The sequence below is a fragment of the Lactuca sativa genome, chromosome 6 (genome assembly GCF_002870075.4).
Source record: "Lactuca sativa cultivar Salinas chromosome 6, Lsat_Salinas_v11, whole genome shotgun sequence".
In the NCBI taxonomy this organism is placed as follows: Eukaryota; Viridiplantae; Streptophyta; class Magnoliopsida; order Asterales; family Asteraceae; genus Lactuca; species Lactuca sativa.
The window spans coordinates 56,875,843-56,890,345 of NC_056628.2; the positions used below are offsets into that span (position 1 = coordinate 56,875,843).

The following is a 14,503-nucleotide window of genomic DNA, read 5'->3' on the forward strand; positions in this document are numbered from 1 at the left end:
CTGTAATATGTTTCGATAATTAATTAGGAACCGTAAATTATACGAAAGGTCCCTATCGTTTTGGGTAGTCTGTATAGTTGGTCCTTATAATGAATTTTTAATTCGGACCGTCGCTAATGTTGATGTTTTTGTTGCAATTTTGGTCCCCAACCAACATGAAAAGACCAATAAATATACCCTTATGCATTATTTTAACTTATTGTTTATTATTAACTAAATTATTATAAGATTTTTTTATATGTGTGAGTCTCATTCGTTCTTTTCTTCCTTCATCATCGCCTAAGGATCTTCATCATCGACACGCCCTCTTTGTCTGGCCATCGTACCTCTCTTTCCCATTATGTTTTATGCCTCTACCCCTTTGTGTTTCTGTTGATTACATACACAGCACAAGGCTCTGAAACAAAACTAGATTTCAAGCTCTATTCTCATACCTACAAATCGGATCTCAATTTGGGAGATCGAATCTTCAAACCTGCAAATCCCACATCGTCTCCGCCCAACAGATTCCAACACCACCTCCATCTTCGACACCACTTCCACCCATCATCGCCACCATAACCTTTCGTCACTACAACCTCCACCATTGTACCTTATGCCACATGAACATCGTCAACGAAACTTGTAGAAACAACATAAAATATTATTAAAAAATTATGCTGGTTGCAGATCTGGTAGTTTAGTCAAATAAATCAAAATCCAAACAATTTAGGGAAACTTAGAGATGGAAGGATTAGTCCATCGGCGAACATATCATGATTCACGTGCATCTCGGTCTTTCTTTCATGTCCCTCTGTCGTTTGAGAAATGAATCGAATGAGTGGTGAGAATCAATTTTCAGAAAATCCCAGCAACCATCGATATTTTTTCCTTCTTCATGTCGTCTACTTTCATTATGTTTCACATTGGTTTAGTTCTCAACTGCATTGAGTTTTAGATCGGGTTATCGAATTGAACGAGTGGGTATGAACGGACGATTGGAAAGGGTGTGAGAGGGAGTCTCAGTCGCACAACACTTGCGAGGGTACCCGCACAACTGCACACTTTTAGGCATTTTGGTCATTTTGGTCACCATTTACTTGGGGGGTTAGGTCTAGCAGCTCATTATTCGATTTGACACCATTAGAGACCATTAGAGAACAAGACTAAAAATGAGCTCGGGGTGAGCTAAACTAAAAATGGAAAAAGAAAGATACCATAGAACTTGGTCAACATCAGTCAACATGGTCAGAATCAGTCTTTCATGGACCCTACGCATCTTCAAAATATTCCCCACTTTAGAGCCATAAACCACATTCTCAAACCACTTAAAGGGCGAATAGATCACGTATGGATGTAGTCGCAGTGTGCAAGACAAAGGAAACAGAGGATGCGCCCAGTAGGGGCACTTTAAATCACCAATGCAAATCATAATACATGAAGGAAAGGCACCTCTTCACACACGATAATTCCTACATTTTTCAGGCTAAAGTGTATAGTAACGAAATAGGGTTTTGCAGCACGACCTCCGGGAAAACATTCGTTTTCAGGGGCTTCTCCCTTGTACTGTCCTTTACAGTTTACTGTCTCGTCTTCATTGCCTTTCCTCACCAAAATCAAAAATAAAATAAAATAATAAAAAATCTACTTAACCTAAATCTAAACCTATCAACTTAAATCTTCAATCTTAAACTTCTGTTATTTGGTCTTCAGTCACCTTGTTGCTCGATCTTTTGTCTTCTTATTTCTCTCCTTTTTTTGGAGAGAAGTCTTGAAGTTGGATTCTTGTTCTTCTTTTGTGTTGTTCTTTTTTCTTCATTTTTCTTCTTTGTTTTTGTTGATTTTCTTGAATTTTCTTTTATCATTTCTTATTGTCTTCGCTTTTCTAATTTCTTCATTTTTTATGTTTTCTTATTGTCTTTCTTCTTGGAAGGTCTAAGGAATTTCACCATATAACATAGGACTCCAATAGTGAAAATGGAGTAATAGATAGAGGCTTACATGAACACCTAATGATCATTGACAATGTGTTAAGATCTACTAAAAAGGTTGGGGAATGACTCAAAAATGGGTGTTACCGAAAAAACTTGGTCCCAAAAGATGTGAATTGGGGGACCCACTTTAAAGTTCATCAAGAACCTCAATGCAAGGTGTGATAAACAAAAATCTATCTAACTATCTATTCTAGACCCCTAGAAAAATGATGACCTATCCTAAAAAGGTGGTGAGAATCTAACTAAGTAAGGCTCGGACGAGACTCGGGAGTACTGAGGGGTATTCCCCCCAAAACCAAGATACGAGTCTTCAATGTCTTCAAAATACCTTACGGGGCTAATCTTTGCTCGCACACATCGGTATGACCAACCATATCCCTCCGTACCTAGACCCAATCAAGTTACCTACATTTGACCCCCATGCAAGCAGTCTCAAAGTGGTCTGTGAGGCTCATAGCGTGTCCCGTTTGTTCAATACAAGGAATCCTATATCAAGACCCGGGACCAATCTATGATTCAATACTTATGACTTGGCGCTATGGTACATGTAGGGATGAGAAGACAAGAGAGAACACAAATGCATGAAACTTAAACTAGAATGCATCTAAAAAGTATGAAAATTAGAAAAGAAAGAAACAAAATATGCAATATTTTTGAAATTTTTATGCAATTTTTTTATAAATGACCTAGATGACTTACTCTAAATGAAATTATATACTACCTAAATGCAATCAAAAAATAAAAGATAAAGAATACCTCAACCCAAGCTTAAAATTAAGCATTGTCTTCAATGCTTAGGATGAGAGTAAGGAAGGATCATATTGGGATTAAGGTGGAGGAGGCCCACAAGGAAGATATCGAAGCAACACATGGCTCACACTATGATGTGTGGGTAGAGTTCTTAACCGCCTAAATACACACGGGTGAAAGCTTGGTCGCGCAAAGGAAGCAGATGCAATGCCTCGAAATTTTCTTATGAAGTGGCAGATCTGCGTGGGTACCCTCGCAAACTTTGCAGGCGAGGGGGCAGTCTTGCAGATTGTTGTGCGGGTAATGGGGCAGTCTTGTGAACTTTGCGTGGGTGGGGTATCAGTCGTGCGTGGACATCAGAATGCACATCGTGTTGGAGTAATTTTGAGCTCAGATTTGTGCGGGTAAGGCCTGGGTTCCACAACTTATGCGTGAGTAAGCAGTCAAGTCACGCAAATTGCAGATTTTTGACACTTTTTGCAATTTTTCGCTCCACAAGCTCCACTTTTCTTTCATACTTTACCAAGATCATTTTTAAACCACAAGATGCTTATTTTTGACCAACTTTAAGCCTAGAAACATCCAAACTAGGGATGAGCATCGGAACCGGGTACCCGCTTTTGGAACCGAAACCAAATCGGAACTGCCGATTTTGGAACTGGAACTGCCTCAAGCGGTTCCGGTTCTGATTCCTAAAGTTATGGAACCACTTTAAGCAATTCCAGTTCCAGTTCTCGTTTTTTCGGAACCGCTACCCGCTGGTTACCTGTTGTAACCGATTTATATATATATATATATATATATATATATATATATATATATATATATATATATATATATATAGACACACACACACACACACACATATATATATATATATATATATATATATATATATATGTTAATTAGACCGATTAAGAATATATTGGTCCGATTTTGTCTTTGGTCCGAATTGATTTGATTTGGATCGAACTAAATTGCGGTTTTATAGACAAAAATTAACAAAATTAATGTAACCGGGTTACCCGCTCTCAGAACCGGAACCAAAACCGAAATCGCCAGTTCCGGGACTGGTTCCAAACATTTAAGAACTGCCTAGACCGGTCCCGGTTCTAGTTCTAACTTTCTAGGAACCGCCGGTTCCGGTTCTGGTTCCAGTTCTCGCCAAATGAGGTGGGTACCCGCCTATGCTCATCCCTAATCCAAACTTCAAGCAGAGATTATTTATTCACAATGCAATTATATAACGTCTTTGCCAAGACATAGTCCCACTTCCTTCAACCTTCATAAATCGGGATTTCTAATGTTATGTTGTCGAATACTCTTGTGTCAAAGCTTTCATGAAATGGTTTCAAACAGTTCCCATTCACTTTGAAGATTTGATTGCTTTCCAAACTCTTGATTTCAACCGCACCATGATCAAAGACTTTTAAAACAATGAAAGGTCCGTGCCATCGAGATCGAAATTTTCCCCGGAATAATTTCAAACGCGAATGATAAAGAAGAACCTTTTGACCCGAAACAAAGTGCTTTTGGGTTATGTGCTTATCATGAAACACCTTTTTCTTGTCTTTGTACATTTTGAACCTTTTAATCATCTTCTTCTTGATCACTTCTATTATTGGGGGATGTGTAGGTGGGTGGATTATGGAATGGGGCATCTTGTTTGGAGAATGAGATAAGGCAACTTGAGAGACATCTTTCCGTGTTGACTTCCTTACTTCCAAAGTCTTCACAATCTTTTCAACTTCGGAGTCCAATGTAAACATTTCCAGTGTTTTCTTCAAACTTTCACAATCAAGGTTTATGTTGAGTATCATCTCCAAAGTATCCCCATGAGACAAATCAAAGATTTTTTGGGTTATTGACTCAATTACATCAACCCGATACAATGGAGAAATGTTGCTAGGGTACCTTATTGCTTCAAAGATGTTGAAGTGAATGGTTTCTCCATCAAACTCCATAGTTATCTTTCCTTTATAGACATCAATGATTGTGTGAGCATTATTCATGAAAGGTTTTCCAAGGAGGATCATAGATTATTTGGTAGGAGTCTTCTCTTCAAGATCAATGACATAAAAATCCCCGGGAAAAACAAGTTGGTTAACTTGTACTAACACATCTTCCAACACTCCTCTTAGAGACACACTTGACTTGTTTGCTAATTGAATGATTACTCCAGTTTCTTCTAAAGGTCCAACACTGAGAGATTGAAAAACCTAGTATGGCATGACATTGATTGAGGCTCCAAGATCTAGCATGACACTTTCGACATGCAAATCACCAATGGTACAAGGGATAACAAATATTCTTGGATCCTTGCATTTAGGAGGTAATTTCTTTTGGATAACCGCATACAAGTTTGCATATACTTTAATCTTTTCATTTGCCTTGAATTTCCTCTTCTTGGTGCATAAATCCTTGAGAAAATTTTCATAACTTGGAATTTTCTTAATAGCATTCAATAGTGGAATGTTGATTTGGACCTTGTGGAAAGTTTCAAAGAATTCATTTTCTTCCTCTTTCTTCTTTGAAATGGCTAACCGGGAAGGAAAAGGTGGTGGTATGACCAATGGCTTAATGCCATTGTTGAAAAATTCGAGTTGATCAATGTTCGTCACAACTGGTTCCTTTGGAGGAACTACAACATTTGTAGGCTCAACAACAATAAACTCATCTTCTACTTCTCTTGAAACTCTTTTGGGGATGCTTTCTCCAAGGGTTTTCACACTTTTCAAGATTATTGCACGTACATTCAGATTCTTCTCGGTTTGAGATGGAAGTTTACCCCTTTGTTCTATCTTGTTGAGAGTGGTGACCAAGTCTCCAACTTGTGCTTGAATGTCGGAGAAGGTGTTCTTGGTCTATTGTTGAAATTGGTTTTGGCTTTGAGCAAGAGAAGTAACGAGTTCTTGAAGACCCATTTGATGGTTACCACTTGATTGGCCTTGTAGTTGAGGTTGTTGGTAATTTGGAGGGTGATGAGACGTTTGCGGATATAGAGGTTGTTGGGATGGGTATTGGGAAAATTGGGGTCTCATCATAACATTTGGTGGGTTTTGCTTTGGTGGGTATGGGTTGTTTGGGTTATTCCTCCAATTTGAGTTATAGGTGTTTTGAAATCCCATGGGTCTTAGTTGACCTTGATATCCTCCCATTGCATTAACATCCTCTGGTTCACTACTGAGTGTGGGACATTTATCCGTATAATGCCCCATCGTTGCACAAATACCACACATCATAAATTGTTGACCACTTCCCACCACCATTTAACTTAACACATTAGTCAAATCCAAGAGCTTTCATTCCAAGTGTTGGGTGTTGCTAACTTCATCAACCACTTATGGGGAATTTCTCTTCATTTCACTTCGAGTCCCAAAATTTCTTTGATTTTGAGAAATGGTACCAAAAAGTAATCTATCTCTTGAGGTGCCTTGTTGAATATGTCACCACAACTTGCAGCATCAATCATCCTTTGATCTTTTTCATTCATACCCTCATAAATTTGTTGAAGAAGTAATTGTTCAGGTATGTTATGTTGAGGACAACTTGTACACAAGTTGTTGAATCGCTTCCAAAAATCATGAAGAGTCTCATTCTCTCCTTGACGAATCCCCAAAATGTCACTCCTTTGACTTAATATTCAAGAAGTGGGATAAAACTTGCTATTGAAGGTTTTGAGTAACTCTTCCCATGTGTGAATATATCCTGGTGGTAAGTTGAATAACCACTCTCTAGCTTTTATCTTCCAAGGTGAGCAGGAAGGCGGTTAACTTGAAATCATCCAATGTCACATGTTCGGGTAACATGCTAACACATATCATATGAAATTACTTCAAATTCCTTTGAGGATCTTCTCTATCAAAACCATGGAACTTGGTGAGTTGATGTATGAAACTTGACTTCAATTCTATCCCTCGACGGTTTGCTGGATAATGTAACAACCCATTTTTCACGTCCAAAAATTTCATTATTCAATTAATATTTAGTAAAATCATTTGCAAATAAACATTGTCCGATCAAACCAGTTCATAAACATATACTATGTCTGAAAACCAAAACATGTGAACTATCAAAATATCAGAGTATGAATCCCAAAACAATCCCATGAATACGGAAAAACAGTGTGTGTGTATGATGTGCCGCTACCACGCCAGCTCCTTCCCCTTTGACGAAGAGGTACCTGAAACCAAAACTGTAAACTGTAAGCATGAAGCTTAGTGAGTTCCCCCATCGTACCACATACCATACGATCACATAACATACATACTGCTAGGCTATTCTGGGGTGCCTGACTACCTGGTGCGGCCATTCTAGGGTGTCGACTACCTGTTTGGCCATTCTGGGGTGTTGACTACCCATCGGTCCTAACAACCGATCCTCGGGGACTATTTCACCCCTACTACTACTACTATCACACATATCATAACATAAACATACTATCGGACATATCTGGGGTGTCCGAACTACCCTTCGGTCCTATCAACCGAACTTGGGGACTATTGCCCTCCTACTACCACTATCACATATAACACATCAAGCCAGCATATAAACATATCATCACATACTGTTAGACATATATGGGGAGTCTGACCTACCCTTCGGTCCTAATAACCGAACTCTACTACTACCACATATAAAATATCATGCCAGCATATAACATATCAGGTAGTAGCAAACCTAGATGATATCACAAAGACGATCATCTAACATACAACTCCTACTAGTGGGCCGGCATTGTGGCCGTAGACCCACCACTACTGGAAGGTAACTCACCTCAAAGTAGTTGCTGATTTGAGCGGGAACTGACTGTCTACTGCTGCAGCTGCTGTTCCGGGAGTCTTCCGGCTATAATTCCCACAAAACATTCAGTCAAACACTGCTAGTTGTACTTAGGGTAAAATGACCATTTTACCCTGACCAGGTCAAAGTACAAGTCAAAGTCAACTTCCAGTTGACTCGACTCGCCGAGTTGGCTTGCCAACTCGTCGAGTCCCTACCCATTTGATTGTACTCAATCCGACTCTACTCGTCGAGTTAGGCATTGACTCGACGAGTTCTCCTTCTAACTGATGTCCAAAAGTCCTTCATCCTACTTGCCGAGTTGCATGAATAACCCGTCGAGTTCATCTTCATCCGATGAACACTCTATGCTGAGACTCGCCGAGCCTGTTCTTAAGGTAAGAAGATTGCCTTGGACTCGCCGAGTTCCTCCATGGATGGGTCTGGTTTCCGACTCACTGAGTCCACCCGTGACTCACAACTCCACTCAGCAAACACGAAAAAGGGGAAAACTCGGGGACTCGCGGCTCGACTTGCCGAGTCCGATGAACGACTCGTCGAGTCGTTCACATGCAATTACTACATACTCGATTCTACTTGAATCCAGCTCATACCATACACAGATTTTGTCTCTTAGGGTAGGTTTTACACGTAAAGTTTCCAACTTTACGTGTATACATGCATAGGATGGGGATTTAAGGCTTAATAAAGGCTAACATGGTAGATCTAGGACATTTAAGCACTTTACTCCCATAAAGGCCATGGATCTGAGCTTCTGGAGCTCAACGCTGCCTAGATCTAGAGGTTAATCAGCTCATTACAACCCCTAATCCACAACCAAGCTTGGAAATGGTTCAAGAAGGACTTTAATGGTGCCCTAAGGGACTTTAAGCATAAAAACAGAAGGAAACTGAGTTATACCACAATGAATCTCTGAAATATCACCAAGATATTGGGCCTCCTTCTTCTCCTCTTGATCTACTCTCCTTTTTCTCTCAAAATCTTCAAGAAATCACACCAAAACACTTCAATCTCACAAGAAAAAGGGTTAGGTCGATATAAGGAGCTCTGAGGGTGAAGGAGTCGGGCTTGGGGTGCATAAGGTTGCTTTAAGTGCAAACCCTTGAAATTAGGGGTTCATCCAGACAACGGGGACTCGCCGAGTCGCCAACTTAAGCATGCTCAATATCCCGGCTCTACTCGGCGAGTCGGTCCTAAAACTCGCCGAGTTCAAGGCTAAAAATGTAAATTACTTAGATAGGTCATACGTACCAGGAACCAGGTGCTACAAATCTCCCCCACTTATTTTAGACTTCGTCCTCGAAGTCTGCTGCTCGATTCTGGAACAGCTCAGGGTAATGTTCTATCATTTCTTCCACTGGCTCCCACGTCCACTCCGAACCCTTCTGGTGCTGCCATTGCACCTTCACTAATTCAACCTTCTTGTTCCTCAGATCCTTCGACTTCCGGTTGAGGATTGCGACAGGGTGCTCAATGTAATTCAGGCTGTCATCAACCTGAATATCTTCTAACGGCACCACCGCTGAGTCATCCACTAGGCACTTCCGCAACTGGGAGACATGGAAGGTGCTGTGGATCTGACTGAGTTCGGCTGGCAGATCTAGCCTATATGCCACCTTGCCTACCCAGGTTATAATCGTGAACGGTCCAATGTATCTCAGGCCCAACTTGCCCCGCTTCCTGAATCGAATGACGGCCTTCCAAGGCGACACTTTCAGGAGAACCATATCCCCAACCTGGAACTCCAGGTCTGATCGGCGCTTGTCGGCGTAACTTTTCTGCCGACTCTGCGCAGTCTGAAGCCTGCTCCGAACCTGCTGAATCCTCTCAGTCGTCTTGAGCACCACCTCTGTGCTCCCCATGACCCTCTGGCCAACTTCACCCCAACATATCGGGGTCCTGCACCTCCGTCCGTACAACATCTCAAATGGAGGACGGTCAATACTTGCGTGGTAGCTGTTGTTGTATTAGAGTTCAGCCAAGGGAAGATAGGTATCACAGCTACCACCGAAGTCTAGCACGCACGCCCGCAACATATCCTCCAGATTCTGGATGGTCCGTTCGCTCTGACCATCCGTCTGCGAGTGAAAGGTGGTGCTAAAATGTAGACGAGTGCCCAACTCATCATGGAACTTCTTCCAAAACCTGGAGGTGAAACGCACATCTCTGTCTGATATCACTGACACCGGCACCCCGTGCCACGCCACTATCTCCCTGATATAGATATCGGCCAACTTTTCGGCCGAGATACTCTCCTGGATTGGAATGAAATTGGCGCTATTGGTCAATCGATCCACGATGACCCATATCGAATCTACTCCTCGCGCAGTCCTGGGAAGCTTTGTGATAAAATCCATCGTAATATCTTCCTATTTCCACAACGGGATGTCCAACGGTTGCATCTTGCCGTGCGGCCTCTGATGCCCGGCCTTGACCTTCCTGCAGGTCAAGCACCGCTCGACGTACCAAGCCACATCCTGCATCATGCAGGGCCACCAATAGTCTAGACGAAGATCCCTATACATCTTCGTCGTCCATGGATGAATGGAGAATCGGGATTTGTGCGCCTCCTCCATCAAGATCTGGCGCACGCCTCCGTGATACGATACCCACACCCTACGGTGTAGTGTCAATAATCCTCGGCTATCATAATCGAAGGAGGTGACTTGACCCACTATCCGCTCGCTCTTCCGATGCTCCTCCTTCATAGCCTCCTGCTGAGCTTCCCGAATCTGCTCTAACAGTGGAGTCACCACCGTCATCCTCATACACACATCCCTGATCGGCGCCGCCTTACGGCTAAGCGCATCGGCCACCACATTGGCCTTTCCCGAGTGATAAAGGATCTCGCAATCATAATCCTTTACCACGTCCAACCACCGATGTTGTCTCATGTTCAGATTCGGCTGATCCATGAGGTACCTCAAACTCTTGTGATCCGTGTAAATGGTACACCGAACCCCATAGAGGTAATGTCACCAAATCTTGAGGGCAAAGACCACCGCCCCCAACTCTAAATCATGCGTCGGGTAGTTCGCCTCGTGAGGCTTCAGCTGCCTCGAAGCGTAGGCAATGACATGCCCTCTCTGCATCAATACCGTGCCCAACCCTGAAATGGATGCGTCACAGTATACCACAAAGTCCTCTATGCCCTCGGGCAGGGCTAAGATTGGCGCCTCGCACAATCTCTGTCTCAGAATCTCGAACGCTGCCTGCTACTCAGGCCTCCATCAAAAGACCACGACTTTCTTAGTCAACCGTGTCAGGGGTACGACTATCTTGGATAAGTCCTAAATGAATCTCCGATAGTAGCCTGCTAGTCCTAGGAAACTTCGAATCTCGGATGGAGACTTCGGAATCTCCCATCTCATCACGGCCTCCACCTTGGCGGGGTCTACTGAAATCCCGTTCTGGTTGACAAGGTGCCAAAGAAACTGCACCTCGCGCAACCAAAACTCACATCTGGAGAACTTGGCGTACAAGCTCTCCCTCCTCAAGGTCTCCAGCACCTCCCGCAGGTGCTCCTCATGCTCCTCCTGCGTCTTGGAATAAACCAAGATATCATCAATAAACACTATCACTGACCGGTCTAACATCGGTCTACATACGCGGTTCATAAGATCTATGAACGCGGCAGGGGCATTGGTAAGCCCGAAGGGCATCACCACAAACTCGTAGTGGCCATAGCGCGTCCAAAATGCAGTCTTCTGCACATCCTCCTCCCTAACCCTCATCTGATGATATCCTGAACGCAGATCAATCTTGGAGAACCAAGATGCTCCCTGAAGCTGGTCAAAGAAGTCGTCAATCCTCGGGAGTGGGTAACGGTTCTTCACTGTTACCTTATTCAGCTCCCGATAATCTATACACATCCAATGTGACCCGTCCTTTTTCTTTACAAACAGAATCGGGGCTCCCCAGGGTGAACTGCTCAGTCTAATAAATCCCTTGTCTAGCAGCTCCTACAGCTGCGTAGACAACTCCTACATCTCGGGAGGAGCCAACCGATAGGGTGCCTTGGCTATCGGAGCCGCACCAGGGACTAGGTCGATCCTGAACTCCACCTAACGCTCCGGAGGTATCCCAGGTAGCTCCTCGGGGAATACGTCCGCGAACTCTCGAACTACGGGCACCTCACCCACCGTCGCTCTACCCGCCTCCCGGGTATCCATAGCATACGCGACATATCCCGCGCAACCCTGTTGAAGGTAGCGCCTATCCCTCGCTGCTGAACATACTGTGGGTCCACGATGTGGCCTCTCGCCGTGGATCACCAGCTCTCCGCCACCTGGGGTCCTGATCCGCACTAGCTGCTATGCGCAATCTATTACCGCCCCATTAGGACTCAACCAATCCATGCCTATAATCACCTTGTTCCCACGCAATGGAATGGGAACCAAATCCACCAAGTAGCGCTCCTCGAATAACCTCAGAACACAATCTCTGAACACTGCTGATGCCCGCACCGATCGATCATCGGCAATCTCTACCTCTAAAGGGCAATCCAACATGCTTGAAGACTCAGTAAACTTCTTGCTAAGCGCAAGAGAAACAAACGATCGGGTGGCACCCAAGTCAAATAACACCTGAACAGGGATACCGTTCACATGGAATGATCCTAACGCATATACCCAGAGCACATATCAATAACATAACATCTTATAAATAAAATAGAGGGAAAGAATCATACCCGTCACCACATCGGGTGCGGCGCGTGCCTCCTTGGTAGTCAGCTGAAATGCCCGGCTCCTCACCATTGGAGCCTCTGCCTTGCCCTGCCGGCCATCAGTGATCCGCAGGGTCGCTGGAGCTGGCGCCTTCACTGGCGCTGCTGCTGTCAACTGGGGGCAATTGGCCTTCTTGTAGCCCCTCTGGTTGCAGTGGAAACACAACAACTCAGACGTCTGTATCACAGGTGCAGGGGAGGTACAATCCCTGCTGAAATGCTCCGTCTTGCCGCACTTATAGCAGCCCGACGATCCCAGTCTACATGCCCCCTCATGAGGCCTGCCGCATTTCCTGTAGCGGCTCTGTCCTGACTGGCCTTTCGGCCTACCATCTGATCCTTTGGGCTTCTTCCCCGAAGCCCCTCCTGTCTGTCCCTCCTCTGCCTTCCTCTACCGGATGTGCTGCAGATCTATCTCCCTCTCCCTCGCCCTGGCAATCATAGAGTCCAAGGTGGGGCAAGCTGAAAAACTGACATGCTCCCGAATATCATCTCGGAGCATGTCATGGTAGCGGGTCCTCCTCATATCCTCATCACCCGCGTACTGGGGCACCAACAATGCCCTCTCCCGGAACTTGGCGGTGATCTCCGCCACAGTCTCCGTCGTCTGCCTCATATCTAAGAACTCCCTGGCCAGCTGCTGAAGCTCGACAGCCGGCGCAAACTCTGCCCTGAACCTGGTCACGAAGTCCGACCAGGTCATAGCCTCGACAGCCGAGGCTCCCAACGAGTCATCAACGGACTCCCACCAATCCCTAGCTCGATCTTGTAAACACCTTGCTGCAAACCTCACCTTCGACCCCTCAGGGCAGAAGCTAGTCAACTGTGCAGACTCAATGTCTGCAATCCATCGCTTGGCAGCTATGGGGTCCTTCGCCTCGTGAAAATCCGGCGCACCACTGCCCCTGAAGCCCTTAAAGGACAATGTGCGAGATCCCGACTGGCCAGATGCCATGTCGCTCCTGAATGCCCTAAGGCGATCCTCCATCAACTCGACTATCCCTTCCTTGATCGACCCGAAGATAATGGGGGTCGACTCAAGGATGCCCCTAGTGATCTCTGACGCTATGAACTCGCGTAACCCCTCATCTACTGGCTCGGAACCTGATCCCGAACCCGATCCCTCTCCTGAATTGCCAACTGTTGGCCTCGAGCGTAGTACCACCATTCTGGAATACATAAATAACAACTGTTAGCAATACTGATACTTCTCGAGGGATCACATCTACTACAAGTTCCCTGGTCATATCTTGGCCTTCCTCGGTTCGGGTACGGATCCTCTGCTTTCAGTAGTACGGGCCCATACTACCTTCCACATCTATCCATACCTTCTTCAAAGACTGCCTCAACTCTACCAGATCCCTTTCACTACTGCTGATCACTGCTATACTCATCCTAGGCTTTCCCTAGGGAAATCTCTGACTCCACCCTACCCGATCCTCAGTTGCTAAAGGCCTCCTTGTAATGCCAATTAGCCATTACCTGAATACCATCACATGTGATGAGGCTCAGATAATCCTTCGAGTAACAGACTCGTCCCTACAACGGTTAGACTCAGACAAAAGCTGCGCAATAGGGCCAAATCCAGCACTCTAAGATTATTCGGCCTGGATCACATGTGACGTGACGTATTCACCTAATGGCTAACTCCCATCACTCAGAGTCCCACGAAGCACAAAGCAAGCAACATTCAGACAAAAGGAAACAATCTCAAGCAAATCCGCTCTCATAAAGAGGAACTGAACTAGCATATAGTGCTAAACTTATACTATCAGGCATAACCTAAACAGGCTATCCTACTGCTGGCTACTCAATTCTAGCATGCAATTTTCATACACTGAAGCACATAAAGCAAGCATATAAGGCATCACTCCTAGATCCTTAGTCCTATTCTAGCATGCTGTTCTACTGAAACTGATAAACATAACATAAGCTTGTATGGGTACTTTGGGGAATACTTACTTGAGCTCGGCCGGTCGCGCACATCACACACTTTGTTCCTTATTAAAACTCTTTACTTAACCTTTTAGAAAACTTTTTCAGTTTCAAAATCTTTTAATCCCTCGATTTGAGTTCAGACACCCCCGAAGGTGTGTCCGAATCCCTCAAACCAGGGCTCTGATACCAACTTGTAACAACCAATTTTTCACGTCCAAAAATTTCATTTTCAATTAATATATAGTAAAATCATTTGCAAATAAACATTGTCCGATCAAACCATTTCATAAACATATACTATGTCTGAAAACCA

The 14,503-nt window shown here is 44.3% G+C and overlaps 1 protein-coding gene across 1 annotated transcript; it reads right to left on the reverse strand.

Annotated features, from left to right (window-relative positions):
* Positions 1-4,942: 4,942 nt before the first annotated feature.
* LOC111905425 (uncharacterized) lies at positions 4,943-5,941 on the reverse strand. Its single transcript, XM_023901122.1, has 2 exons — positions 5,630-5,941; positions 4,943-5,587 (listed from the first exon to the last, which is right to left on the reverse strand). Exons 1-2 carry the CDS (start codon positions 5,939-5,941, stop codon positions 4,943-4,945), a joined length of 957 nt encoding a protein of 318 aa, XP_023756890.1.
* Between the last annotated feature and the right edge of the window lie 8,562 nt (positions 5,942-14,503).